At 56.4% G+C, this 26327-nt stretch overlaps 8 protein-coding genes across 8 annotated transcripts; 4 read left to right on the top strand and 4 right to left on the bottom strand.

The window, feature by feature from the left end:
- Positions 1-129: 129 nt before the first annotated feature.
- F5144DRAFT_621318 (quinon protein alcohol dehydrogenase-like superfamily) lies at positions 130-2365 on the top strand. The gene is made up of 2 exons (XM_066792058.1): positions 130-1749; positions 1844-2365. Exons 1-2 carry the CDS (start codon positions 355-357, stop codon positions 1889-1891), a joined length of 1443 nt encoding a protein of 480 aa, XP_066643715.1. The 5' UTR covers positions 130-354; the 3' UTR covers positions 1892-2365.
- Positions 2307-6666, bottom strand: F5144DRAFT_491356 (P-loop containing nucleoside triphosphate hydrolase protein; the record flags this gene model as incomplete). Its single annotated transcript, XM_066785856.1, has 8 exons — positions 2307-2629; positions 2694-2763; positions 2824-2975; positions 3034-3400; positions 3464-3851; positions 4442-4523; positions 4580-4770; positions 4820-6666. 8 exons carry the CDS (start codon positions 6664-6666, stop codon positions 2307-2309), a joined length of 3420 nt encoding a protein of 1139 aa, XP_066643714.1.
- A 1544-nt stretch (positions 6667-8210) lies between these two features.
- Positions 8211-13838, bottom strand: F5144DRAFT_593304 (uncharacterized protein; the record flags this gene model as incomplete). Its single annotated transcript, XM_066790445.1, has 5 exons — positions 8211-9830; positions 9933-10769; positions 11418-11758; positions 11813-13693; positions 13823-13838. The coding sequence occupies 5 exons, from the start codon at positions 13836-13838 to the stop codon at positions 8211-8213; spliced, it is 4695 nt and encodes a 1564-aa protein (XP_066643713.1).
- Positions 13839-14882: 1044 nt separating this feature from the next.
- On the top strand, positions 14883-17291 carry F5144DRAFT_548518 (heterokaryon incompatibility protein-domain-containing protein; the record flags this gene model as incomplete). The annotated part of the gene is made up of 3 exons (XM_066787532.1): positions 14883-15093; positions 15181-15800; positions 15948-17291. The coding sequence occupies 3 exons, from the start codon at positions 14883-14885 to the stop codon at positions 17289-17291; spliced, it is 2175 nt and encodes a 724-aa protein (XP_066643712.1).
- Positions 17292-17441: 150 nt separating this feature from the next.
- F5144DRAFT_491624 (uncharacterized protein) lies at positions 17442-19171 on the bottom strand (the record flags this gene model as incomplete). The annotated part of the gene is made up of 2 exons (XM_066785872.1): positions 17442-17543; positions 17672-19171. 2 exons carry the CDS (start codon positions 19169-19171, stop codon positions 17442-17444), a joined length of 1602 nt encoding a protein of 533 aa, XP_066643711.1.
- Positions 19172-19553: 382 nt separating this feature from the next.
- F5144DRAFT_255319 (P-loop containing nucleoside triphosphate hydrolase protein) lies at positions 19554-21866 on the top strand. Its single transcript, XM_066783478.1, has 2 exons — positions 19554-19978; positions 20042-21866. The coding sequence occupies exons 1-2, from the start codon at positions 19825-19827 to the stop codon at positions 21727-21729; spliced, it is 1842 nt and encodes a 613-aa protein (XP_066643710.1). The 5' UTR covers positions 19554-19824; the 3' UTR covers positions 21730-21866.
- A 509-nt stretch (positions 21867-22375) lies between these two features.
- F5144DRAFT_593300 (7-dehydrocholesterol reductase) lies at positions 22376-23984 on the bottom strand (the record flags this gene model as incomplete). The annotated part of the gene is made up of 4 exons (XM_066790444.1): positions 22376-22611; positions 22686-23008; positions 23258-23375; positions 23462-23984. The coding sequence occupies 4 exons, from the start codon at positions 23982-23984 to the stop codon at positions 22376-22378; spliced, it is 1200 nt and encodes a 399-aa protein (XP_066643709.1).
- A 70-nt stretch (positions 23985-24054) lies between these two features.
- On the top strand, positions 24055-25527 carry F5144DRAFT_593299 (uncharacterized protein; the record flags this gene model as incomplete). Its single annotated transcript, XM_066790443.1, has 7 exons — positions 24055-24078; positions 24117-24242; positions 24334-24335; positions 24451-24638; positions 24675-24942; positions 25143-25300; positions 25364-25527. 7 exons carry the CDS (start codon positions 24055-24057, stop codon positions 25525-25527), a joined length of 930 nt encoding a protein of 309 aa, XP_066643708.1.
- Between the last annotated feature and the right edge of the window lie 800 nt (positions 25528-26327).

Below are 26327 nucleotides of genomic sequence, written 5' to 3'. Positions count from 1 at the left end.
ACTAGTGGCGTACATACACTGCGGTTCGCGGGAAAATAGAGCCATCAGATTTGGCAGCGCTGACCGACCACGGCACCTCTCTAATAAATGAACCGACAACCCCTCCCGCCCGTCCCACCACTCCGATTCGTCGACTATCAACCCTCCCGGTGTTCCTGTCAGAACCATGCAGCTTACAAAGTAGGAGGCGTACCACACACATCGTCCCATTGGATCCCCAATGCCACCCTGCCTCTATTTCCACCCAGAACACCTTCATTTCTCCGCTCGGGCCAGCACCCTACACCTTCTCCCAGCTTCATCAATCTGCCACGCAGGCACTCCATCATTGGCCTCGTCCGCGGATACGCCACAATGAAGGCCGTTCCGAAATTGAGCCTGGCTTTGTCTCTCTCCAGCCTGGTGGCCGCGAGTGGTGGCATTAACAGCTGGGCCGGTTGGGGAGGGTCACACCTGAACAGCCACTGGGCAGAGGGGAACCGCGATCTCAGCTCGAGGAGCATTGCCTCCTTATCACTGCACTGCAAAATCCCAGACCCAGTCGGCCAAAGCGCACCGCCGGCTATCAGGGGCAGCTATGCTTACTACCCGACATACAATGGTTCCTTCATCGCCCTCAACTACAAAACATGCAAGGTGAAATGGAATCTCAACGTCACACAAGTCATTGCCGACTATGCGCCCATCACCCCCTTGCAGCTGCTGGTATCCGTTGCCGTGTCGAGGACATCGCCGCAGATCGACGCCGCCAACAACATCCTCTTCTTCGGCACCCAGATCCACGCGCTGGTCGTGGCCGCGGACCTCGACACGGGCACCGTCCTCGGCGTGCAGCAAGCCAACCCGCACGAGCTCGCCACCATCACCTCCAGCCCGACCCTCTACAACAACACCCTCTTCGTCGGCGTGTCCAGCGCCGAAGAAAACGCCGCCTACTTCACCAACGGCACCTACCCCTGCTGCAGCTTCATCGGCAACGCCGCCGCCTTCCACTTCACCCGCACCCGCAGCACCACCACCCCGCATCCCCTCCAATTCACCACCCTCTGGAACGTAACCACCATCCCCGCCAACCTCCCCCCCCCACCCCCCAACCCCGACGGCACCCCCCCCCTCCGCTGGTCCGGCGCCGGCATCTGGGGCAGCCAACCCCCCATCGACGCCACCCGGCACCAGATCATCTTCGCGACGGGCAACGCATACACCGTGCCCCAAGCCTTCTTCCACTGCGCCGAGGCCGGCGCCGACGAGCACTGCTTCCCGTCCTACGTCTGGCAGGAGTCGGTGTTTGCGCTGGACCTGCGCTCGGGCCGCGCCAACTGGGTGCGGCGGCTGGACGCGCTCGACGCGTGGACGCTGGTTTGTGGGACGCGGGATCTGCCGCGCAATGAGACGCTGTGTCCGTTTACGCCGGGGCCGGATGCGGATTTTGGGATGGCGCCTGCAATTGTGAGGGGTGGGGCGCGGGGGTATGGGGAGGGTGCTGGTGGTGGTGGTGGTGGGGGGAGGAGGGATTTGTTGACGGTGGGGCAGAAGTCGGGCGTGCTGTATGGCCTGGCGGCGGATACGGGCGCGGTGTTGTGGTCGGTGCTGACGAGCCCCGGGGATACGCTCGCGGGTTTGTCGTGGGGGGTGGCGGCGGATGATGAGCGGGTGTATTATACGGGGGTGAACAGTGGACAGCAGGAGTGGCTGCTGCAGCCGCAGAACAAGACGGCCGTGAATAATAGTGTCATTGGGGCGGCGTCGGTGAAGGACGGGTCGTTGCTGTGGCAGTTTCCTGTGCCCAAGGGGGAGATGTCCTTGGTGATTCCGGCGGTGGTGGGTGATTTGCTGTTGACAGGGGGGACGGGGCCGTTCGGATTCATTTCGCCGGGCCCGGGCACCTTGATAGCAGCCAAAAAGGACACTGGAGAGGTCGTTTGGAGTTATGAACTGGACGGTCCCTTACAGGGCGGGATCGCCGTCGAGGGCAAGTATGTGCTTCTGGGGACGGGGTATAAAGGGGGAGCCGGGGGTGCTTTCCATGTGTTCAAGGTGGAATAGGGGGTCCCTTTGCGTTTCGAGGCCGGTGGAGGAATCACCTGCGAAGCGACACTGCCGCACTGCCACTTACTTTGGACTTTTTGCTTTGTTGAGGTAACCGTGTGATTGTTTTACTTCTGCTTAAGAGAAGATCGAGGTCCCGTGTTCGGGTTCCTGATGGCAAAGCCCTAGCTACCGTCCCTTTTTCCTAGCTACTGACTGCTATGCCGAGTCTCAGCTTGCTCCATCGTCGATGATTGTAGTTTCGTTTCCTCCCTATCTTACGCCACACCTCCCTCAGAGTTTCCGGCAGGGCTCGATCCCTGCCCTCCACCCCCCTCCTCCTGAGTGGCTTTATCCTTGTAGTTCCCGTCATTGTCAAGCCCAAAAAGCGTGATCAGCTTTTCTAGAGTCGGCATCTCCTTGCGGTCGACGCCCTCTTTGAACACGTCGGAAATACGCTTCTCTTTTGCATCTTGCGTGTTTAGCAACATCTCGTCAATGCTGTCACGGACGACGATTTTGGTGAAGTAGGTTTCCTTCTCTTGGCCAATGCGATGCACTCGGCCAAATGCTTGGTCTTCCATAGCCCTGTTCCACCACTCTGCGGCAGCAGCGTGTCAGACATCGTTGGGGACAGAGACGAGCGGCTAGAAATAGTGACTTACGATCGACAGAGATCACCCGGTTGGCGAAATTCAGGTTGAGTGCTTGGCCGCCGCAGCGGGTGGATGAGACCTAATCACGGGTTGGTTAGTTGTCACGGAAAAACTCGGGTCTTTGGTATATCAGTATTACCAGAACTTTAATATTGGGCTTCTCCTGGAAGTTGAGAATCGCGGCTTCCTTCTGATCTTTGGTCAAGTCGCCGAAGTAATAAAGAAATGGGATCTTCTCTTCTTGCAGCATTCGGCCGATGATGCAAGCTAGTTTGGCCCAGTTGACAAAGACTAGGCGTGGAACAAGGCTTGTCAGCTAACATTCTGCCGCGGTACCGCAGTCACCTACCGATAATCTTGTCATCGGGCGCCTCCTTTTGCCACTTCAAGATCTGGTTCTTGACGACGATGGTCTTGGCGCTACCCAACAGTCTTTTGTTGGGATAGCATTTGTCGTATTGTTCCACCCATTTGGAGCTGTCCTTCATCTTTGGCTGGGCCAGGTTGCTGTCGTCGCCAACTTCCCGGTTCTCTTCCGTCTTCTTCCTCTTTTTCTTGGCTCTAGGGGCGTCGTTGCCATCGTGCGCTTGCACCCCAAGTATCCTGTCTGGTTCTCGAAGGACACTCAACTTCCAAAGCACAGTATTGCAGGTGGGGCAGCATTCCCTGACGTTCAAGGCGCCTTCGATGCACTCTGCACAAAAGGTGTGTCCGCACTGCGTGGCCATCAGTCATAGGAGCTTGAGGCATGGGGCTATTGGTCGAGCACAGGTACTCACCTCAGTTATCTGAGGGTTGTCGGGAATCTCGGAGCAAATACGGCAGATCACCTCCTTCATGGACGTCCCGGCCTCCAATTCTGCAAGCTCCGCGTCCATGTCAAAAGCGTAGCCAAACTGACTTTGCCCAAATATTTCTGAGCCGGCTCCTGCGGCCCCGAGGCAGAGGCCGTACTCCATATCAACCCACCGCCGGATTTGAAGGTGCATCGGTGTCTTACCACCGATGATTGAGAGCTGTTTCCGGATGTAGTTGAAATCTTCCAGAGTGAAGTTGTGCTTGAGGACGCCTTCCAGAAGAAACGGGTGGGCTACTGCCTGTCGCAGCCTAGTCAAGTACGCCAGATATGTCGTCACTTTTTTGGATGCGGTGCCGGCCTTGAGGTGACTGCTCATGTTATCCCGAACTCGGCTTTCCAAGCGTCTGTGACTATCGTGATTAATGAGAGAACTGAGGCCAGTAAAGCAAAAGAAATACAATATGGTAGTACTGTATAGGCCGAAAAGAAATGCGGGAACGCGGCAAAGGGAACGAGCAGCGCACCTGTAGATTAAGCGCTCTTCAACGGTCAGGTCTATTTTTATGACCTCAATGTTATTCGTTTTTGGTATCTCCATAATAGGAGAGCCCAGGAAGTGGTCATCGACCCGTCTATCGACTCATTAGTAAGGCTTGTGACATTTGGATGCCAGGGATGTATCTGCAACGCACCGCCGGAGCATGGTGCTTCGAATTACCACGTCCAACCTATCCCTGACGTCTTCCTAAAGAGCGTATTGCGTCAGTACACAGTAGTTATAAACCGCGAACTAAAGAAACTGATACCTTTTCAATGTTCCCGAATTGCTTAGCAAATTTGGCAGGGTCCTCTCCCCAGTGGGCTCCGAGAAAGCGAAAATAGGAACAAAATTCTATGGGGGTTAATCGCGTGAACTGTGACAATACCCAATCAATAATGAAGGTCGGACATTGTTCACTCACCGTGAATAGAGTTATGCACCGGCGTCCCAGTCAATATCCACCGGTACTTGCTTGTCAGGTTGAAGCAGGCCCTTGCCGCTAAGATTGATGTATCAGCATAGAACGGGTCGGATGGGGGTGTAGGTTAGGCAAACTCTTTGTATATTCGTTGCGAATCGCATGGCCTTCGTCCAGCACCACGCGGAAAAACCGATGTTTGAGTAGCTCGCCCAGGGCCTGGTCGTACTCGTCTTGCCATTCCCCGCCATCTCGCTTCTTCCCTGCAAGCTGCTTCAACACTTTGTTGGATGGCAGTGCGTTTGTAATCTCGTTGAAGCTCACGAGACTGTGCACTCTAGTAAGTAGTGTTTCTTTGCGGAGACGGAGGAACTTACATGACGTCCGCCATCGTCCACATTTCTGGCTTGATTTTCTGAGCGGCTCGGTAGTGGTGTACCAGTCTTATAAAGGACTTGTCGCAGTGCTTGAGAATTTCCCGCTCCCACTGGTTAATTGCAGTTGCCGGAGCGACTATTAGGGTCTGATGACAGGCTGCCTTGACGTCTTCTTGTGTTGGGCGGTTGACGGACATGGTAGCCAGTACTTGGACTGTTTTGCCCAAGCCCATCTGGTCTGCCAGGATACCTCCATACGGGCCATTCGGGGAATACTCCTGACCGAGCATCCAAGAGACCCCAACCAGCTGATGGTTATACAGGGTTGAGATCATTCTCTTCCCTGCCAACTTCCATTTCCTGTCCGAAACTCTGACTTGGCAGTGGCCAAAGGATGCCGCGGCTTTTTCCAGCAGCCGCTGGTCATCGCATTTGAGACGCTGACCTGGGTTCCCCGTTACTTTGAAGAGAAAATCTTTCATGGCCTTGATTTGATCGTTTCTGGTTGTTGCTTGGATTGGCCCAGGCATCTCCATCTTACCCTGCGCCGCTCTCGCCATGATGGGGTTGACGTCTTCTAGCATGCTCAGAAATTTGCGTTCCATGGCACCACCTGGCCCGCCCTGGTTCCCTTTCTTCGTCTTCTTGGTCGCTCGTTTTCGCTTCGTTGCCTCAACCATGTTGCGTACCCCCGAGCCTTTTTCAGCATATTCGCGCTCCCAATATTCCTGAGCCGTCTTTGCTGGTTTGCGTGCTTTTTTGTCTTCTGTGCCAGCTGGCGGTACTAGACTTGGCGTTTGTGTCTGCTGAGATACCATCTTCTCCACGGCAGCAATCCTTGAAGTGACTTGGGCTAGAGTGACTCTTTCTGGCAAAGTGAGGTTGCGTTGGGTTTTCAGAGCGTTCAGCTCCTCTCGCTGCGTATACATCTTCATGAGTTCATCGTCAGTTGGCTCTTGTGACTCTCCTTCGCCGCCGGCGTCTGGAACACCACCAGTTATCGCCTGTGTCGGGCCTAAGGGAAGTGTTTCGTCTCCTTTCCCCGGGCCCTGGGGGGGAGCCCGACGACGCTTCCTAGGCCTCTCGCCATCAGACAAAACATCGTCCTCATCCATCTCAAAATCGGGATCGGCCTCATTGTCAGAGTCGGGGAGGAGAAAGTCGTGGTCGGGGTCTTCAATCTTGATCTGCCTTGAACCAGTGCAGATGAGATCACCTGCCGCCTGGGGAAAGTTGCCGAACTGAAATTCGGAAAATTTGGCGTTGATGTCGGCGGGAATATCTTTGGCCTCGACAACCATGCAGTCGTTGTCATTGTCCTTGTCTAACTGAGTTTGAACTTGAAGCTCATTTTGCCGGCGTCCCCCTGCTTGATCTTCGTTGTCGACAACCTGGCTGTCGTCCCCGAAAAGGTCACTGTACTCGTCACTGGAGTAGTTGTCTGCACGATCGTATTCCTCAGAACCAGAGCGGGGATCATCGTTGGCAGTCGCCGCTTCTTCGGCTGGACCGTTGTTGATGTGGTCGCTATTACGCCCATCTTCGCTTTTGATTTCAGCATCCTGCGGAACGAACAGACCGCTTTCGCTGCTTCCTTCACTCCGAGCATCGATATCGCCGTTCTCCAAGCTATCCACATCGACTGCATCCCAAGGATTACTAGGAGGGCCCGTTTGTCGATCGTATTGTTCTTCCAGGGCCGGTGCGACTGTATCTTGGCCGGTTTGCACAGCGTTCTCATCTAGAACCTGTTCTGTGCTTTTGAAAACCACGGGTTGCTGGGTGGCAAGCTGACTCTGTACGGGACCGGGAGGGTTGTCCCAGGGCCCTTCGATGTTTCCGGGCATGGTGGTGTCGGAGGGGGTTTTGGAATTGCCTGAACGTTGTAAGCAAACGGAGCGGACAATTTACCCTAAAGTTGCGGTATGGAGAGAACATTTGATGTTACATTTAGGTTCTTTGCTCACTGGGAGACATGGAAGACCAAAAGGATTTCGAACGAGAGTTTAAAGAGTTCTCGTGAAACTTCAGTTTCGTGGCATCAAGTTACGCCCGAGCGAGTGAGGCGAGGTAACCAACCAAAGCAGCATTGGAAGGAAGTTTGGATACTAAGGTGTGATGGAACTAGGGAGTGGTGTTCACGAGGGTGACGCTTCACTGAAATCGGTAGAGGTGTTAAGAAACGAAAAGTGCAATAAAATATTGAAGGACTGGTAGGAAGGAAAAGAGCTCGCTGCCCTCGAGAAAAGTGGACTTCTTGTCAAGTTGAACAAACAATAGAGGGTGAAGCAGCTCCAGGTAGAGAAATGAGTTTGATCGAGGGGGTCGACCCAGGTTCGTGTTGTGTCTCGGAAATAGCGAAGCTGAATCTCAGAAATAGAGACACTGAACTGCCTCCGAGAAACAGTGATGGAAAGAAAACTCACCTCGAGCCATGCCTCTCGGCATTTACATGACAGTCGACTAGCTGCACATGAAAGAAAAGGCACTCGTCCTGCACTGGGTACCGAGAGAGATTGAGTCAGAGTAACGGGCGATCTTATTTGTTTCCGATTGGCGGTTTAGGGCGCCGACCATGAGCTTGTGGGACCGCTGGAGCAGATAAACCCTAAGTTGAATGAGGTGCGAGAAGGAGGGGAACGAAGGCGACGGGTACGCGCAAGAACAACGGAAGGGAACGTGTGACAGAGAGAAACCAAGCACCTTGCCGATTCCCTTGGTCGAGGAACGCTCTTAGGCAGTGGTTCAAATGATGCTAAAGAGAAGGTGGTGATGGGAGAATCCCGTGTTTCTTTTGAGTGGAGCGGAAAGACCTAAAAGAGAGAAGGCCGCGATTGTTTTCAAGTGGCATCCCCGAGGTCGTAACCTTGCCTTTGAAAAGGGGCAGCAAATCGCCCCTTAATCGGCGAGTTTCAGTCTCACGATACCTTCGAATGGTAGCAAGGAGGGGAAGTAGGTGTACACGGTTCCAAGCTTTCAGATGGAAACAAACGAGGAAGGAAGGAACCCCGGCGGCAACAGAAACAACAGGCAGAGAATTGGGCACAATCCGCAAATATTACCGTCCACTTTATTTAGGAGATGGCCGTTTGGGACTAATTATGTCTTTTTGTTTTCCTTTTTCATGCTCATGCTTCAATTTATTGACGGATGGAAATAAAAATAACCCGCTGAACCACTCAAGGGGATGTTTCCGTGACGTGAACCGCCGAATCGTCGATGGCACCCTGCCACCCAGACAACGAGGCAAACGACGGGGATCTGTACAATCAACATCTATCACGTAATTAATCGACCGCAGTTGAGCATTAGAATGGCATTGCAGGACCTATACTTTTACAAGAACGCAACCCATTGCAGTACACACTCCACCAAACCACAGCTCCCTGACCTAATCCAGCTCCCCGGTGACATAGCCAATCTGCCTCCTGTCCAACCCCCCCGGCCCATTGGCCAACCTCGCCGCCAGCGCAGTCTGCCCCTCAACCAACTTCTTATGCTCGGCGATCCTCTTGACCGTTCTCGCATCGGACGCAGCATCCAACCTCTCAAGCGCCTCGCGCTCCCTAATCCTCACCCCACTCAACGCCTTCGCATCACTCTCCCGCTGCCGCGACATATTACCCTCCCACTTAAGCAAGCGCTCCTGCTTCTTATTCTCCATCTCCAGCTCGGCCTCGGCGACCAGGCGGGCGCGGGTCAGGCCGGCCTCGGTGAGGCGCTGCTCGTGCGTGATGGCGGCTTCGCGGGCGGCCTTGCGCCGGCGCAGCTCCGCCGCGAACGACGCCTCCTCGGCGGCCTGACGCTCGCCCAGCGCGGCTATCTCGTCGTCCTGCCTCTTGCGCGCGCGCGAGTCTTCGAGCTGCGCGCGCTGCACGAAGATCTGGTTGTGGATCTGGGCGATCTCTTGGGTTCGTGCGAGGGCGATGGCGTGCTCCTCGCTTTCTTTGGCGATGCGCTCTTCTCGGGCGCGCCGCTCGCGCTCGGCGCGGAGGAGTTCGGGGGGGAGGTTGACGGCGTCTTGGGGTTGGGGGCCGTCGTTGGCGTAGTAGACGTCTACGGCGCGGTTGGATTTGAGGAGCTCGAGGAGTTGTGGGCGAAGGTCGTCGGAGCAGGGGAGAACGCGGGTAATGTACTGCGTAGCGGAATACGTGTAAGTTCCATCGCTGTAGTGATTGTAGTTCTTGTTGGTATGCTTCCAAAGGCCGACTCTGAGGAGGGCTCGGGTGGTGGGGATGGGGTCGGCAGAGTTGAGCGCGAGCAGGAGAACGGATTTGCCGTCGGATTGAATGGTAAGGTCCGAACCTTGGTTGATCAGAAAGGTCATGGCCTTGTCCATTTGTTTCTCCTGCGTTGTTGTGATCGGACCGGCGTGGGCGGCGTTCAGGCAGAGCTCGCCGAGCGCGCTGCGGCCACCATGCAACGTGCTGGGAAAGTCCACATCGTGACCATACTCGACAAGCACTTGCATTGCCTTGAGATTGAGGTCTCGGGCGGCGTTGTGCAAGGACCCATCGTTGATGGACGGGTCGGCAGCGAGGATGCTTGACATCAGGGAAGTGCTGAGATCTCCACCAATCTGGGTTGCCATCGTCATGGGCGTGTTGCCGGTCGCGTCCGCCACGTCGACTTCAGCCCCGGCCAAGATGAGGGTTTTCACCAAATCATGGCGGCGGTTTTGGATAGCCAACATGAGCGGCGTTGTCTTGGACACGGGCGTTTCGAAGTTGACTTTGGCGCCACAGTCAACGAGGAGCTCAATGACCGCGTTGCTGACCCGCTTCTGCGGTTGAAGAAGCGCCCAAAATAAGAGGGTCACTTGTTCCTCCTCGACGTCATCCAGAACTTGGACAACGGTGGTCTGGTCGTGGTAGAAACCGGCATCAAGGAGCGCCTGCAGGATCTTGACCGAGCGTGGGAACTTCCTGAGTGCCCGGAATACCACCGGCTCAGACTCGGGGTGCGCAAACATCACATCGAGCCTTTCTCCCTCGTTTTGGTAATCGATGAACTGTTCCACAAGGGTCAGGCAGTCCGATTCTGACAGGTCCGCGTCAAAGACGAACGGAAATGCCATTGAGACCGCGTGGGTGCTTGGCTTCCGCTGACAAACCTGCAGGATGAGTTCCGAATCAGCCCTCCGAGCTGCCTTTTGTAAGACCAACCCATCCTCATGATCGACATCGACGTTGCCTTGAAGAAGTATGGTAGCAAACTTTCGGGCTGTGTCGTCGATTTCCGACCCATAAGCATCGATGGCGGCGCTCAAAGCTAGAGCGAGACTCTCCCCTTCCGCCCCCTTCTCCAGGAGCATCCGTGCAACCTCAAATCCCTCTTCCGTTAGCCATTTTGAAGCGATTTCTGGCGTAAAAGCCTGTTGAAATGCCCACGACACATCCTTTGAAGGAATGTCAGCCTCCAGCAATATGGCTAGGATATCGGCCAACAGCAACGAAGCAGCATCGGTCAACGTCTCGCAGCCGTTAGCGAGCGGCGACGCCCCGTGTTTGAGAAGCAGTTGCACGAGCCTCGGGTCAGGCTCATCCTTGACAGCCCTGTTCAACGCAATGTTGATCTCCTCACAGGGTGACAGTCCCGCTTCGAACAACCACTCAATGACCTGATATCGCGGATCCCTGCCGAGCTTCTTGCTTGCCTTGAGAGCCCGAAGCAGCGTCGCCTGTGATGGCGACTTCTGCCGGTCGCTCGTCGTCTCTACCCCAAGCATAAACTTGAGACTCCCCATGATGGCGCCGCGCGTCGCGTTCCAGATGGCCTCGCCAGCGTTATAGTCGACGCTAGCGCCAAACTCAAGCAGCAGCCGGACCAGGGTTTCCCCATCCTCTCCAAACTTCGCCGCTGACACCAACTGTGCATCCACAGCCTCTCCCGTCACGCCCTTCTCCAGCAACAACCGGAAGACCGCAGCTCTCTTGCCCAAATCTCCCACCTGCGTGGCCGCCTGAAACCCCTTCACCAACGTCGCCATCTTCACCTCAGCCTTACTCCCCAACAGCATCCCCAACACCTCCACCGACCCCGCCGCGCACGCCTCCACAACAGCCTGCCCCTCCAGATGCTCCACACTGGCACCATACTCCATCAACAGCGCCCCCAACTCCAAATCCCCATCCCTCGCCGCCGTCAACAACGCCTCATCCACCACCACCCCTCCCACCCCCCTCTTCAACAACGCCCTACAAATCCCGACCCTCCTCCCCCTATCCCCCACCCCCATCCCCTCCCTTAACACCTCCCCCAACACCCTCCCGCCCACCCTCCCCCCAACCTTCTCCAACACCACCCCCAACGCCTCCACATTCCCATTCCTCACCGCCACCACCAACGCCTCCCCGCCCCCCACGCTCGCCCCCGCATGGCCCGCCAACAACCCCATCAACGGCAAATCCCCCGGATGCGCCGTAATGGCATACACCAGCGCGCGGGCGGCTTCCGCGGGCGGGGCGCCGGCGGCGATCAGGCGCTGGGTGTGGGCGAGGCGGTCCATGGGGTCGGGGATGTTGAGGGAGTGGGGCAGGGCGGCGGCGAGGGAGGCCGGGGTGAGGGAGGGAGCGGCGTGGGAGAAGAGCAGGTCGACGATGGGCGCGTCGGCGGCTTTGATGGCGCTGCTGAGGGCGGCGGCTTTGTGGGCGTTGATGTCGGCGCCGGCGGTGAGGAGGGTGGTGAGGGTGGTGAGTGGGCGGGTGGGGGTTGTTGGGGTGGTGGAGTGGGTGAGGAGGGTTTGGACTTCTTTGAAGAGGATTGTGTTGAGGATGTCGGGGGCGGGGTTGTGGCGGAGGAGGGCGGTGAGTTTGGGGGGTTTGGTGGGGGTGGGGGGGAGGTTGGTGAGGGTGTCGAGGCCGCGGTAGAGGGTGTCGTGGTTAGGGCGGCTGTGTTGGAGGAGGAGTTCGAGGAGGGCTGGGTCGGGGTCGGCCACGGCTGGGTTGGGTTAGTTAGTTGGGGATACGTGGGGTGGGGTGTGGTGAGGCATACCTATGGCGACGGGCAGACCTTGGTCGAAGTTGCAGTCTGCCCGGCCTTGTTCTAGAAGCAGAGCAGCCAACTGGATGTCGACCGGTTTGACGGGTAATAGTTGCGCTAGGGCTTCGGATGCCTCGGTGCCATCTCGACCGGCACCGGCGGCGATCAACAGCCGCACCATCTCGTACCGGACTGGCTTGTCGTCCTCTGCCATGGCCCAGGTCATTCCGGCGGCCATCGTCTGGGGGGAGGGTTTGCTCCTGAGGAGAGTCTCTAGCAAGGGCAGGTCTCGAATTGTGACTGCTGACAGAATCCCAGCTCCGTCGTTAAAGTTCACATCGGCATTGTGTCGCAGCAGGATGCCGATCAGGTTCTCGTCCCTGCGAGGAGGCTGTTCCTCTATGGCTTGTTGCAAAGCGGCGGAGATACATCCCCTAGAGATACCAGCGGCGAGAAAGCATTCGACCATGTGGTAGCGGGCCGCAGCTTGGACAGTCAGGACTGAGGGGAACACTTGGTCGAGAGTTTGTGTCGATGGCTTGCCAGCCAAAAGCTGCTTCACCATCGGGAGGTTTGCCGCCTGTACCGCGGTGCTCAGGGCAAGACCGTTCTTGTGGTCTACTGAAGCCATCTCGTGCCTGGTGTGTGTAATTCCTGGAGAACTGGTGCGGCGGCCGTTAGGGGTGGGTTGCGCCCCCGGAAAACAGGGCGTTGTTAAGAGTTGTGTGGATTGTAGGTCACCAGCCTGAACAGCATCTATCAAGGCCTCGTGCAAAGGAATTCCTCCGGCGCCCTTACGTAACAGGAGACTGAGCACGGCGTGACGGTCCTCTGGTGGTATTGTTTTGGGGAGGCTCGTGACACATTCCGAAGCATAGATGGGATTGAGGGTCGTCGGTTCGCATAGCAGCAACTGCACGAGGCTGCTTTGCCCCTTGGTGATGGCATGTCGGACGATGCGGGCATTTTGATACTCGACTGAAGCCCCATATGAGACGAGCAAGTTGACCATGTCGTAGAACTCGGTCTCGCAAGCTTGCGATAGTGCGGCCGAGACAACGTCACCTGACGCTCCGGCACATAGCAAAGCCTCGGTAAGAGCCATTTTTTCGTTGGGACCGATGGTGGTGTGCCCGAGAAGCTGTGCGAAGCTTTCCAAGACTCCCTGGCCCCCGGTGGTTGGGGGTTTTGCGGCCGTCAGAATCGCGAGCGCTAGGTCTACTCTGCACTGGGCGATAGCCGCCTTGAGAGCCTCAGCCTTGTTGTATTCGCCATCGGCGGCGGACCGACTGAGCTTCAATACGGTGTGAAGGCACCCCTTTCGGGCAGCATCAACCATGGACATGGAAAGCCAGCTCGGGGGCGGACGGCCGTCAGAGTGGAGGACGAGCCCCACCAGCTCCGAGTACCCGCCCATGATGCACATTTGGCGGAATGCATCTTGGGCATCCTGCGTTTGCGAGGCATTGGCACCCCGGGTGAGTAACAGGTGCACCATAGCAAGGTCGCCGGACCGCATCGCCATTGGCAGTGCCTGGTCGAGGGTCAGTGGATCCGCGTGCTGGGCGAGGACGGCAACCATGTCGGTCTGGCGGTTCTCGATAGCTTTCTGTAGCACTCTGCTGCGTTCCATGGACTCTATACTCTTCCGCCTCGTGAGTAAGTTGGTCTTATTCTTAACGTTTGCCACGTTCAGGTTCCCGCCGGCAGACAACAACTTCGCGATGAGAGCATCGGCGACCCCGGGGGCTCCGCCGTTGGCCACATGGGCATTGAGAGCCTCGAAAACCTCGTTGGGTTCCCATGTCTTCTTGTGAGAACTGAAAGCCCGTTTGATGGTGCCCTGTGATTGCTTTTCCTGGCCCGCCGACATGCGCCGCCTCTTGAGCAGCTCTTCGGCGTGGAACTCGTCGTTTGGTGTCCGGGGTTGCGGGGCCGGAGTGGGCGGGACCATCAGTGCCGTATAGTGGACCCCCCATTCGGCCGCCAACTGATGAAGTCGGGCCTGGCGACTGTCCACACCCATGTTTACGATCATTATGGGGTGACCCTAAATTCAAAGGTTAGGCGGACGATAATCCTTTTGTAGTTGTTCCTGATGGCATCCCATTCCCTTCGAAACCCTTGGGAAGAGCGGTTGTCGGGTCGCGATCAATAAAAGGCCTGCGCGGCTGCTGAAACAATATCGGGCGAGGACAAGCAAAAGATGGGTGAGCCGCAGCAAGCAAAGGCCCGGTTGCCAAACAATGTTTCTGACTTTCCGGTTACCGGAAGCGAGGGCCACGCGGCATCCAGGGTCGTGTCTCAATGATGATGAGTGCCGCGGACGGGCATCCGGAAGGTTGTCCGCAGCTGGCGGGTTACGTGGTGCTGTGGGGTTGAGCTGGCGATCCCCTGCCGCAGTTTCAGAGCCAAGAATAGTGGTTGGTAATGGACCAAGCGTTGATGGTAATGGTAGGCACCCAATCTGGAAGAGTGAGCTGCTGGGTTAATGATGACGTCGTGTCGCTACGAGAATAGTGAATGGAAGTTTCTGGTTGATGAGAATCCAGTACGAATGTGGCGGCAATGGGAGAAGTGGAAGAAAATAAAGATGGAAAATGTGAAACCACTTGTTCGCACTGCTGAGGCTGTGAGGATGCAGCACAGATGCCTTGTCCCGATGCGGAACTGGTCGAGCGACGCTTGTGCAGGCTTTCATCTCAGACCCCACGGCAGCCACGCAGCACAGCCTCGAAAATCCCCAAAGGAATATGCAACCGTCCGTTCAACCTCGCGTCGGTGCCGATGCGATGTTGATAATAATCTGATACGGCCTTGATGCGGTGAGCTTCACATGTTGTTGTAAGATGATGATTGGGTGTTTTTGGGATATTTTTGTTGTTGGGTTGTTGGATTACTGTGTACGAAGTACTGACGTACCTTACCCTCGAGGGTCCCACTCGACGGGGTGATTGCTCGACCTCGAGGTCTCGGCCCGGCTTCGGGTGGCTACCCGCTGTCAGGAACCCGTTCATGCTTGGCACTGGGCCGGAATTCCGTGCATACCCTTTGGTGACCAACCACCAAAACACGCGGCAGCATGGCGCTTGGCGCGGGTTACGCGGCCCCTGAGGTCATAAATATCAATACGAAGAAGAAAATGTATTCTCATCCCAGCGACATCGGCGGGATCCGACGCAGCTACAACGATGCAATTAACGACGCAACGAGGGACTCAGTCAGCCCAAAACCTTGGCACGCGACTTCCCATTTAATCCCATCCCTTAACGCAACAAACATTATCGCCTCTAGTAAGTTCACACTACCTACCTATTATACCCGGCTAGGCGTCCGCCATAATCTACCTCCTGAGACCTAAACCGACTACACCACCACAGGCACCATCATGACCACACCCAACGACCAAACATACCCCTACCTCCCCCTTGACCCCTCAACCCACGAAATCCGCCTTCTCACTCTCTCCTATCCCCCAGAACCACCACCACCACCCTCACCCTCAACCAACCCTCCCAACCCCTCTCCCTCCCCACCTACCTACACCCTCACTTTAACGCACGCAACCCTCACCCCCACCCCCCCAACCTTCACCGCGCTCTCCTACGTCTGGGGCTCACCCCCCACCCCTCCCACCACGACCACGACCACGACCACCACCACGCCCCCTCCCCACCTCACCATCAGCACCCACCGCCTCCCCGTCACCGCCAACCTCCACAGCGCCCTCACCCGCCTGACCCGCCAGCGCTGGGCCGGCCACCTGTGGGTGGACGCGCTGTGCATCAACCAGCGCGACACCGCCGAGAAGAATACCCAGGTGCCGCTGATGAGCCGCATCTACGGCGCCGCGGCCCAGGTGCTGGTGTGGCTGGGTCCGGAGCATGATGGGGCGGCGCTGCATGCGGTGCGGGAGCTGGGCGTGTTGTGGAGGGAGCAGGTGATGCAGCAGCCGGGGGGCGTGGGGGATGCGGGGAGGGTGGAGGCGTTTGTGAGGACGGTGAGGGGGTTTGCGATTACGGAGGGGGAGGGGGGGTTGGAGGGGGAGGTGGGAGGGGGAGGGGCTGGGAGGGTGGGGTTTGATTTTGAGGCGGTTTGGCGGTTGTTTAGGGGGCGCGTGTGGTGGCGGCGCGTGTGGATTATTCAGGAGGTGGTGCTCGCGCGGAAGGCGGTTGTTATGTGCGGCGAGGACCCGGAAGCGGGCGTGACGTCCGTGGCGTGGGAGGACGTCAGCGAGTGTATGCGGCTGCTGGAGTGGATGGTGTTGTACCCGAGCACGGAGCCACAATATCGCAGGCTGTACACGCTGCTGGGTGATATTTACCCGAACGTGTCACATCTGGCGTTGGCATCGGACGGATATAAACGCTCGCTAGAGGAGGCAAAGGGCAGCGGAGGCTCGGACCCCCTAGGCCAGGCCCCGGACGCTGCCGGCATGCCGCTGCTGGATACCATCATCTGGACCTCTTTCGGCACCAGTGATGATGGCGCCATTCAAGCCACCGACCCGCGAGACAGGATCTATGGCCTCCTTGGGATGGTGCGCGAAAAAGACCGCATCAGAATTCCCGTCGACTATTCCCCAGCCATGACAATCAACAAGGTGCTCTTTTCCGTTGCAAAGGCGCTCCTTGAGGATCACGGCCCAGATATTCTCTGCTTCTGTCAGAGGGTATCTCGAACCCAGCCTCAACACACCAAGGACGCGCTCCCCTCGTGGGTACCTGATTGGACTGCCCCCCGCATGATGCCCCAAATTGGTGGTGTGTCTTTCGGAGCCGAGAGCGAGGCAGCTGCGCGCGGCGATGCCAGTGGCGGAGCCCGCTGGCAAGACTGGGCTCCCAAGAGCCGGGTTAAAGACGTCGTCTATGAACTGCCTGTGGTGTCACTGCCGGGACTCATTGTCGGGCGAGTTGCAAGAGTTGGACGGGTGTTCAAAGCGGCCCCGGGTTCATCTGACTATCTTGATGAATGTCGGCGCTGGCTGTTAGAGATCGACCAGATGGTCATCGAAAGCCCTGATTTCTCTAGCAATGCCGGGCTTGATAAGGAGACGTGGCGCGTTCCCATCGCGGATATGGGCCTTGCGAAGCGAGCAGACGCGGAGGGCCCCGTTAGATTCATCCACGGATTCAATGTCCTGACCGGCAGGGTGTCCCCTCCACCGGCGCTGCTCAGCGAGAGGGCTAAAAGTGACTGGATCATGTCTGAGTCCTGGGATTACCGTCGAGCATGGAAGATTTATAATCGGCGGGCATTGATTGATGATACTGGACGGCCAGGACTGGGGCCGGAAGAAACAGCCGTTGCCGACGAAATCGCAGTACTCGCTGGGGCACATGTGCCCTTCATCCTCCGAGGCGAGCCGGGCCAGATGAGGGCCAACACTCCACCCCGGTATCAGCTTGTCGGTCCAACTTACATCTTTGGGCTGGCGGACGGAGAAGGGGTCACAGGTGGAAAGGTTTTCACCGAACTTAAACTCAACTGACTCTGTTCACATCAACCACCACTCGCCTAACCCACTGACCCGTTGGCCTTTGGCCTGGCTTGAGCATGGTCGTCCCCCTTGAACCCCGAATATCAACGGATAGATAAGTCACACGCGGGTGCCGAGGTTATAGGGGATATCATCTCGCAACTAACTACGCCTAGTTGGGTATCTAGGTACTTTTGGCATAAATTCTCCAGATCGTACATTCAATTCCCCTCCAACCATTTCCACTTCGCATTCCGATGCAAGCTGATATCCCCGGACCGTACCGCCCTCCACATACCAAATATCCCGCCGACCGGCCACAGTTCCGTTATTGTCCGCGCCCGGCTCCTCGCCCCAACTCCGCTTTTCCTAATCTTGTCGTATATGCTCACCAAATTAGTCGCGTGGTACCGTTCCCTCAAGTCCTCGTACCACTCCCGATCATACAACCTCCAGAACTCCTCCTCCGTATAAAACATATTCGCATACAGCCACTTACGGCCGTGGAGCTCTTCCAGCTTCGCCTCCAACCCGCGGTTCTTTGCCACGAAGTGATCCAACTTCTTGGGGCCCCAGCCCCAAAGCCCAATACTCAGCATCTCATCCGAAGTCATCGGAGGACATCCCGACCCTGCCACCGCCGTCTTCCTCGTCATGGGATGGAAAGTCGGCATCCGCGCCCCGGCCAGCGGGCACAGCCACAGCGGCCAGATGGCCAGGTCCTCGCTGATATGATCGATGAGCGCGGCCGCATTGTCCCACGGCACCGTGACGTCCTGCACGACCAGCTCGCGCGTGACGCCCGTGGCGTGCAGCGCGTGGTACAGCGTGCGCGTGTGCGAGAAGTCGTCCAGCAGCCAGCGCATGAAGCCGTTGAAGGGGATCACGCGCTTGAAGTAGTCGTAGCCCAGCTCGCCGACCCAGAACCCGCCGCGGTCGTAGCGGAAGAGGAACTCGGCCAGGGGCACGTACTCGTCGGCTTCGTCGCCGGGGGAGAGGGAGCTGGTTTTGTCGCGGACGTGCCGGTAGAACCAGTCGTCGGCGGCGTTGCTGAAGGTTTTGATGCGCGTGCCCTGTGGGACCATCGTCTCGTCCACGAGGTTGCCCGTGATGGCTACGCCGTGGTGCTTGGAGTACAGGATGGCGTCGAGGTATTCGGCAGGGCCGGACTTCATCTTGTGGAGGTCGCTGATGGCGCCCGGGAAGCTGCCCAGGCGGGTGTAGCGAACGTGGACGAACCGTTTGGCTGGTATCAGCCGCATTTTTACGGCCGTCACGATACCGAGCGTGCCTAGGGCGCCGGCGGCGGCACGGAACAGGTCGGGGTGATTCTCGTTGGAGGCCTTGACCACCTGGCCGTCGCCCAGTATCATCTCCACTTCGTGGACATTGTCGCTGAAGAAGCCGTGGCGGAAGGAACTGCTTTCCCCCGAAGTCCCGGAGAAACCCCCTCCCACCGTGATTCCGGGGAACTCCATGACAACGGGAGGGACGAGCCCGTGCGGCATGGTGGCCTCGACCAACTTGTCCATCGGGACGTTGGGCTCGGCGAGGCACCAGCTCTCAAGCCCGAGGTCCGGGTCGCCTTTGAAGATGAAGAGGACGCTGTTCAAGCAGCTGATGTCGAGCAGGTTCCCTGTGGAGGTAAGGCGGGTTGAATTGCTGGAGCCATGGTTGATACGAAACCTTTCGCCACGCTCGGCAAAATGTTGTACCTCGGAAGCTAGACGGCTGACGATGCGGTCGTGGCGTTGCAACTCGACTCCAGCGGCTTGAGCTGGGGTTTGGACCCCAAGTTGCTTCAGCCCCTTGATGGTCTGATCATTTTCTTTGCCGTTTGTTAACAGAACGTGGGCCTCAGTGGTACGGGTGTTGACTAAGATGGTAGCCATGGTAGCCGCCAGATGATGTGTGGAAAATGGACCCGGTGACACTTCACGATTCGGTATCGTTTCTCTTGAATCACGACGCGAGGGACGAGAAAGAAGCCAATGCGAGCACATGAGAATTCATCGGCGTCACCAATCGTTTTCTGAACCTGTTCTGTTTCATCCTACCTGGGTACCTTACACCGGCTTTCACCACAAACGGTTCACCGCATGTGCGTCTCAGATTCTCAGATCGCGATGTACTTCAATGTCCTCTATCGTCACTTGTCTAGCTTCCGCATCCGGAAAGTATGTCTATCAATCAGCTGTGTTTTGCATCCTTCTACCCTGACAGTGTTTGTTGTTCAAGGGACGTGGATCTTGGTCGATCAGCGATCTTGAGGCGGTCAGAAAGCTTATTGCTAAACTTACCCAATCTAGCATGATCGGCCATCAGCCAAGATATCATGATTCACCTTTGCTGGCGTGTTTTGGACCAAGGGCCAATAGCCTAGAGAAGAAAAAATGTTTATCTCACGAGCCGTCGTAGCTTTAGTCATGGTCCTCGCAGAGTTGCTTTTTTGAGTCCCTTCGTTTGAAGAAGTCAACCCCCCTCCGATTTCGCAACTCGAAGAACCATACGATACTTTCTCATCTGGGAACCGAGACGGTTGGCGATGGATTCCGAACAACTTCCTATCGCCGAGAAGCGGCTTCTCAACGCCCCAGTGGAAACGCTATCATGGAGCGGGCTGACAGTCACTGTCAAGGAGGGCAAGACCGGCCAGCCCAAGACGCTAGTTGACAATGTCGAGGGAATCATGCAAGCTGGTTGGTTACCACCCCCCATTTTTTACCGATCAAGGATTGCTGCTAAGCATGAAGTATCTGCAGGTGAATGCTGCGCTGTCATGGGCCCATCGGGGTGCGGCAAGACCACGTTCCTGAACGTGCTTGCACAACGCCCCATCAAGGCAGCCCACATTACGGGGCAGGTCCTTGTGAACGGCGCTGAACTGCCGATCAACGTCTTCCGCCACGTCACGTCGTTCGCCCAAGACCATGACATCTTCATCGGCGCGCTGAACGTAAGGGAGACGCTCCACTTTGCCTCTCGTCTCGTGGGGATCCCTCGTGGGGGCGAGGCCGAAGCGCGCATCGACACGCTGCTGGAGTCCTTTGGTCTCGTCGGCTTGGCGACATTGCGCGTGGGGACCGGCATATCACATGGCCAGAAGCGACGCCTGACCGTCGCCAAGCAACTCGTCACAGGTCCCGGTATCCTCTTTCTTGACGAGCCCACGAGCGGTCTCGATTCGGTAGCCAGCTGCCACGTCGTCAGCTACCTAAAGCAGCTTGCAAAGCGAACTGGCCTGATCGTCGTGTGCTCCATCCACCAACCATCAACCTCCACCTTCAACCTCTTCGACAAACTACTCCTCCTTTCGGCCGGCAAACCTCACTACTTCGGACCCATCAGCCAGCTAGTGGACTACTACGCCAGCATTGGCGTGACCGTCCCGGAGCGGGCCAACCCGGCCGATTTCCTGCTCGAGTTGGTCAACACTGACTTCTCCCAAGCCCAAAACGAAGCCGCGGCCTCGGAGCGCGAGCGCGTGGCCGAGCTCGCGTCGCGCTGGGACAGCTCTGTCTTCCGCCAACAAGTCGCTGCCGCTGTTACCGCATCGGTCAAGCCCGCGCTGGGACTCGCTCCTCTGGGCGCCGGATCCAAGCCCCCCTTTCTAGCCCGCCTAGCGGTGCTCACCCACCGAAGCTTCATCAAGTCGTACCGTGATGGCTTGGCGTACACCTTGCGGCTGGCCATGTACGCGGCGCTGGGCCTGCTGGCGGGCACCGTCTGGCTGCAGATGGACCGCGACCAGGACTCGATCCAGCTGCTGACCAACGCGTTGTTGGTTAGTTGTGGCTTCATGTCGTTCATGGCTGTGACGTACGTCCCCGCCTTCATTGAGGACTATCGTCAGTTCCGCCTGGACCACCGGAATGGGCTGTATGGCCCTGGTTCCTTCTTGCTGTCCAATTTCATCGTCGGGATCCCCTATCTGTTTCTCTTTTCCGCTGCTTTTTCCGTGTTGTTTTACTGGCTGGGGGGTTGCCGCCAGTCTGCCGGTACTTTTTTCACCTGGGTATCGTGGCTGTATTTGGACCTGCTGGCCGCTGAAGGGATCGTCATTTTGTCTGTTTCCATCATTCCCAACTTTGTCGGCGCCCTAGTGGTCACGGCTCTGTTAAACGTCATCGCCTTCGCGACTGCAGGCACCTTGGTGCCGCCGGCGCAGCTGAACGCGTTCTACAAGTACGCCTTTTATTATTGGAATTCACAGGGCTACGTCTTCCAGGGCATGATGGTCACGCAGTTCGCCGGAGAAACATACAGCTGTGGCACGGGATGCCAATGCAGATACGCGTCACTGCCAGACCAATGTCATATTGCCGGGGAAACGGTGTTGGATCAGTACGGGGTCAGTACGGCAGACCAGGGGAGAAATGTTGGCATCGTGTTGTCGATTATTTTGGGTTACAGGTTGGCTGCTTGGGCCTTGCTGAAGATGCGGCGGTAAAGGAACATCCAGTGTCAGTTCATACAATTCGTCTAAGCTTGTGGGTGGCTTTCGTGTTCTTCCTAAAGTCGAGATTTGGTTACATCTAGCCTCGCACACGTGAAAGCCAACTTAATCTTGCTCCTGGAGTGCATATGTACAATTCGACTAAGGAGACATAACAAGCCATGGCCAATAATATTATTATTCATACTCCGCTATGCCCTAGGGCGTGCCGGACCCTCTGCTATTTAGTGTACAGGAAAACCGTGCCCTCCCGGGCCGGGTGAAAAACCCCTACCAACAATCAAGGAACGATGCGTTCTGGTGAGTCTACGTATACAAAGAGAGGAGGCCTCCTGGCCTCCGAACGGGGGCGCTTCAGGCCGCCGTTTCCAGCTCGAGCCTCCTGGCCAAGCTGTACATCGGCAGCCTCCCCGAGTCCATCAGCCAGTCGAGGATCCTCCTCGCAAGCCGTGCAGTCGTGGGATTGATACCGTGTAGAACTGAGTAAAAGTCCCGTCGTGTCCGAATTCCAGTTCTCTCCCATCTTCGAGTCAACGGTGGGGCCATGGCCAATAATACAAAGTTGTCAGGCGCCTGTCCACTTGCCACCCCCCCCCCCCCCCCCCCCCGCCCCTCTCCTCCCCGGCCCCAGCCGACCACCCTAAAAGATGCCAGGAACCAGACGCCACTTGACACGCTCGCAGTATTCAGCCCATGCCTTGCCATACTTGGCTTTGCATCGTGCCTCGTCGCGAAAACAGCGGTGAATGCACATGGTGATGACCAGAATGGCCTCCATGTAAGGGAGGATGTGGCCACTGCCGCAGGTCAAACACGCAGCACACGTGTAGGTGATGCTTCCAATATAATTTGGGTGGCGAACAATTCCCCACAGACCTGAGAAAAACCGTGTATCAGTACATGTTTTGTTTCTTGGGGAGCCATAATTTTGGCAAGGGACATGTGGTTACCTGAGCAGAGAAGGATAGTCCGGTGTGTTTTTCCGTCTGCTGTCTCATACTTGGCTTCGATAGTCTTTGCTTCTTGACTGCCGATGCGGAAATTTCCATTCGTCCGTCGTGAAGTGTTCTTCTGATCGTTGGCGACGTGATTGATCGTCCAGCCAACGGCAAAGCCAAGAACAAGGAGGACTACCGCCGCCGTAGAGAGCTCGACCGGATGGGACGCAAGATATTGCGTTTGAAGAGTCCAAAGATGCGGCATCATTACGGCAAAGCCATAAATGCTGTAAAACGAGAAGCGTTCGTGGGCGCCATCGAGTGTCTCAAAGAATCTACCCGCCATCCGGGAATCAGTACATGGTTACATATGTGACTACTGACCACCTTCGACATGGTTTCACTCACAGGTCTTCGTAGATAAAGTATTCTGCAACAATAATGGCTCGGAATCCAGCAGCCAGAATCATGGAATTGGTCACGGAGCCAAATCTCTGGTGCTGCAAAGCAGCAAATGAAAGATCGCTGTACACCACCAGTGAGCTGAAATGGACAAGTCGATGGAAGGGGAATCAACTTCGTACATCAAGGTCCATGCTAGAATTCCACCCGTTCGGCTGGCGTTAAAATGTTTCCAGTCGAACAGCTGTCCGGTTCGCGGGTGAAGCTCTCCGCCATTGAAGAGGTCATACCAAAAGTGGCCTAGATATGGTGTTAGAGCCGCAGCACCTAAGAACAAGATGGGATCCTCTATGTCGGCAAGAAGTCAAGGGAAAAGGAGGACTTGCCGGTCAATAGTGTGTCGCCTTTGTCGTCGGGCGCAACACGGGCCTTGATGTAAAAGACGCCGATGAGGGCGGATGAATATACCAGAGCCGTCGCTAGGAGTGTGGTCCAGTGTTTTGCAATAAGTGTCGGATCAAGGAAGCCGGCATAAGAGGCATAGGCCGCAAGAACCAGCGTCAAAACCCACGCCCAAAATCCGTTCAGCCGGTAAAAAAGGCGTCTTCCTCCTGGAGTTCGTGGCGCTTGGTGGAGAGGCCCTGGGACGAAGACGTACAGCAACGCCTGGAAGAGGACCCAGCCCAAGTAAGCTGCAATGGATGTGGCCGTGACAGTCGGCAAACGAGAAGTGAAAAAAGATAGTGGCTCAGAAAGAAGGGCCTCAGAAGCCGAAAGCAATGACGAATCATAATCATCATATACGATGCAGACGAACCAGTCCAGCAACGGGCAGGTCGCTATGAGCTGGAAGCTCACAAGCTCATTAATGATCACGCTCATCCAGCCGGTGGCTCTTGGTTCATACATTTTCGAGCTATCAGTGCAACCGTGCACAAACTTGTCGTTGTCAATGTTGGTAGTTTTAGTTACCGACAGAATGGTTGACCCAACACGGCCTTTTGTGTCTTATACCTGTATGTAACATGCGTGGCAACACAGATAATAACTCCGACCCCCATCGTCGGGCTCAGACCGCCCGGTCCAGCCCATTGGCGATCTCCCAAGACTTTTTGTTGCGGGTCCTACATGTCTCAAAACAAAGCCCGAGCTAAATATTCAGCCTTAGTGGCGCTGACACGTCTTGATAACCATCCATATTTGGGCTAGATGGATGGACGATCAACTCCACGGGCAAAAAAAATCACAAAGTACTCAGCGGTACCTCGTTGACCGCAAGATGACGCATTTCCCATCGCCTCCCAATATTAATCGGACCTTTCCCCTTGACCGTCCCCCTCCCAAGCCAGCTGTTGCTACAACCCGACCTCCCAAGCGTTGACGAAAGGACAATGGAAACGATTCTCAAGCATCTCGACCCAGTCCTCTTGGACAATGTTTACGACACGGCCTTTCGGCTAGCCGAGGCCACCTGTGGAGTCTCAAACGGGACCCATCCAGATTGGTGGTCACCATCCCCTCAGCCCTCGGGCGTCATTATCGACAAGACCAAGGCATGGCTTTGTAACCTTGCCGCGGACCCGCGCCTCTGGCAATGAGATGGCCTGTGGCGCCAGAGCATCAGCATCTTTTTCTTAACCTGGATCTCAAGCACCTTCTTTTACCTACTCTTCGGGACCGTCTGCTACTACCTCAAGTTTGACCGGGAGCAGAAGAAGCAGCCCAAGTTCCGACCCAACCAGATCCGCGCCGAGATCACAGCCTCCATGACCGCCTTGCTCGTCATCAACGTACTGACGGTGCCCATCTTTGTGGCCCAGGTGCGCGGATGGGCCAAGATTTACCCGTTCGGGACGGGCAGCACTTGGTATGAGGTGGCACAGTACCCCCTCTTTGCACTGTTTAGCGATACGTGCATGTACTGGCTACACAGGGCCTTTCACCATCCTGTGTTATTTAAGCTGTCGCACTACCAGCACCACATGTGAGGATACACGAGTCCCCGACACCCAGACGCTAATGTTGCAAACGTTGAGAACCCCTGCTGACCCGTGACGTCTTGGACAGGTATGTCATCCCGACACCGTTTGCTGCGTACGCCTTTGAGCCGATCGAGGGATGGATCATGAGCTTGCCCGTCTACGCCTACAGCTTCCTCTTCCCCATGTCGGATGTGGGACACCTTGTTGTCTTTTTTATCAGCAACATCTGGACCTTCTTGCTCCGTAAGTCGCCTGTCCCTTTTCTCCAGCGCTGCTCATGTGCTCATATTCATTCCCGTTCCGCAGACGACAACAGCGATCAGTTTCACACGGTGCATCACAAGAGCATCCAGTTCAACTTTGGGCAGTTTTCCGACTTGTGGGACAGGGTAGGGGGGACATACGCGGACCCCAGCCTCTTTTTCGAGCCTATCAGGGGGAAGCGAGGTCTGGTGAAGTCCTTAGCATAAACTTGCAGTTCTTCTAAAATCTTATACAATATCAGGGGTGGCTATAAACTAAATTTACAGTTGAGCGTTATTGGAGGAGCTGTTGTATTCCCACTTGCTCTGTTTTGATCTTTTCCCTTGAGTGCTTGTGAAGTGAACGCTTGGATATGCCTCCGCCCGCGACTGGAGTTCCACGGTCCTCCTGCGTCTAGTAGCCAATTTCGTTTCTGGTAACCCCTCCCTACCCCTGATCGGGAAGGCGAGTGTTCGATTTATAATAAGCGAACAGCCAAACGCATCGTGATAATCTGGAGGGGTGGGGTTCTAATAAGAAACACAATGGCTTCCCGGTGACTGACTTGGGTTATAATTTTCAGCTTTAGATCGGAGAGCTCGACTACCCAGGTAGGTATCAAAGTCCTGGTAGCTGCCATGGCGGAAACGTCCAACGGTGAAGCGGCCGCCATTCTCCTGCCCACCCCGTCTCACCTACGATACACATAGGGAGTGTACGTAGCTCGCATGAATTGAATTTGAGTACCTATCCACACCGGCCCGTCGGTTTCTAGTGGGACACAGGGCTCGCCCACCCCCATCACCCCCTCCCGTTATCGGAAGCTCACGAGACTAATGTTTGTTCCCCGCTCTTCTCATTGTCCCCTCCACGGGAACTCGAAGGCCGCATGCTTTGATCATGGCCTACTACGCACCCCAGTAGCCGCGGCTATCTCGCTGAATCCCAGAAACAAGCCCCTCCCAGGGTCCCCCAAAAGCTCCACTCACACCCTGTCTGTATTTTTTCCCCAGTGATTGTCACACTT

Source organism: Chaetomium tenue, assembly GCF_020726465.1.
Source record: "Chaetomium tenue strain MPI-SDFR-AT-0079 chromosome Unknown F5144scaffold_4, whole genome shotgun sequence".
NCBI lineage: Eukaryota > Fungi > Ascomycota > Sordariomycetes > Sordariales > Chaetomiaceae > Chaetomium > Chaetomium tenue.
Note: the sequence above shows the minus strand (reverse complement) of the source record. Positions and strands in the feature narration are given on the sequence as shown.

Coding starts and splice junctions, on each gene's coding strand:
- F5144DRAFT_621318 (XM_066792058.1), top strand. CDS start 355: ATGAAGGCCGTTCCGAAATTGAGCCTGGCTTTGTCTCTCTCCAGCCTG. Junction 1,750..1,843: donor GTGTCATTGGGGCGGCGTCG/GTGAAGGACGGG, acceptor TGCTGTTGACAG/GGGGGACGGGGCCGTTCGGA.
- F5144DRAFT_255319 (XM_066783478.1), top strand. CDS start 19,825: ATGGATTCCGAACAACTTCCTATCGCCGAGAAGCGGCTTCTCAACGCC. Junction 19,979..20,041: donor CGAGGGAATCATGCAAGCTG/GTTGGTTACCAC, acceptor AAGTATCTGCAG/GTGAATGCTGCGCTGTCATG.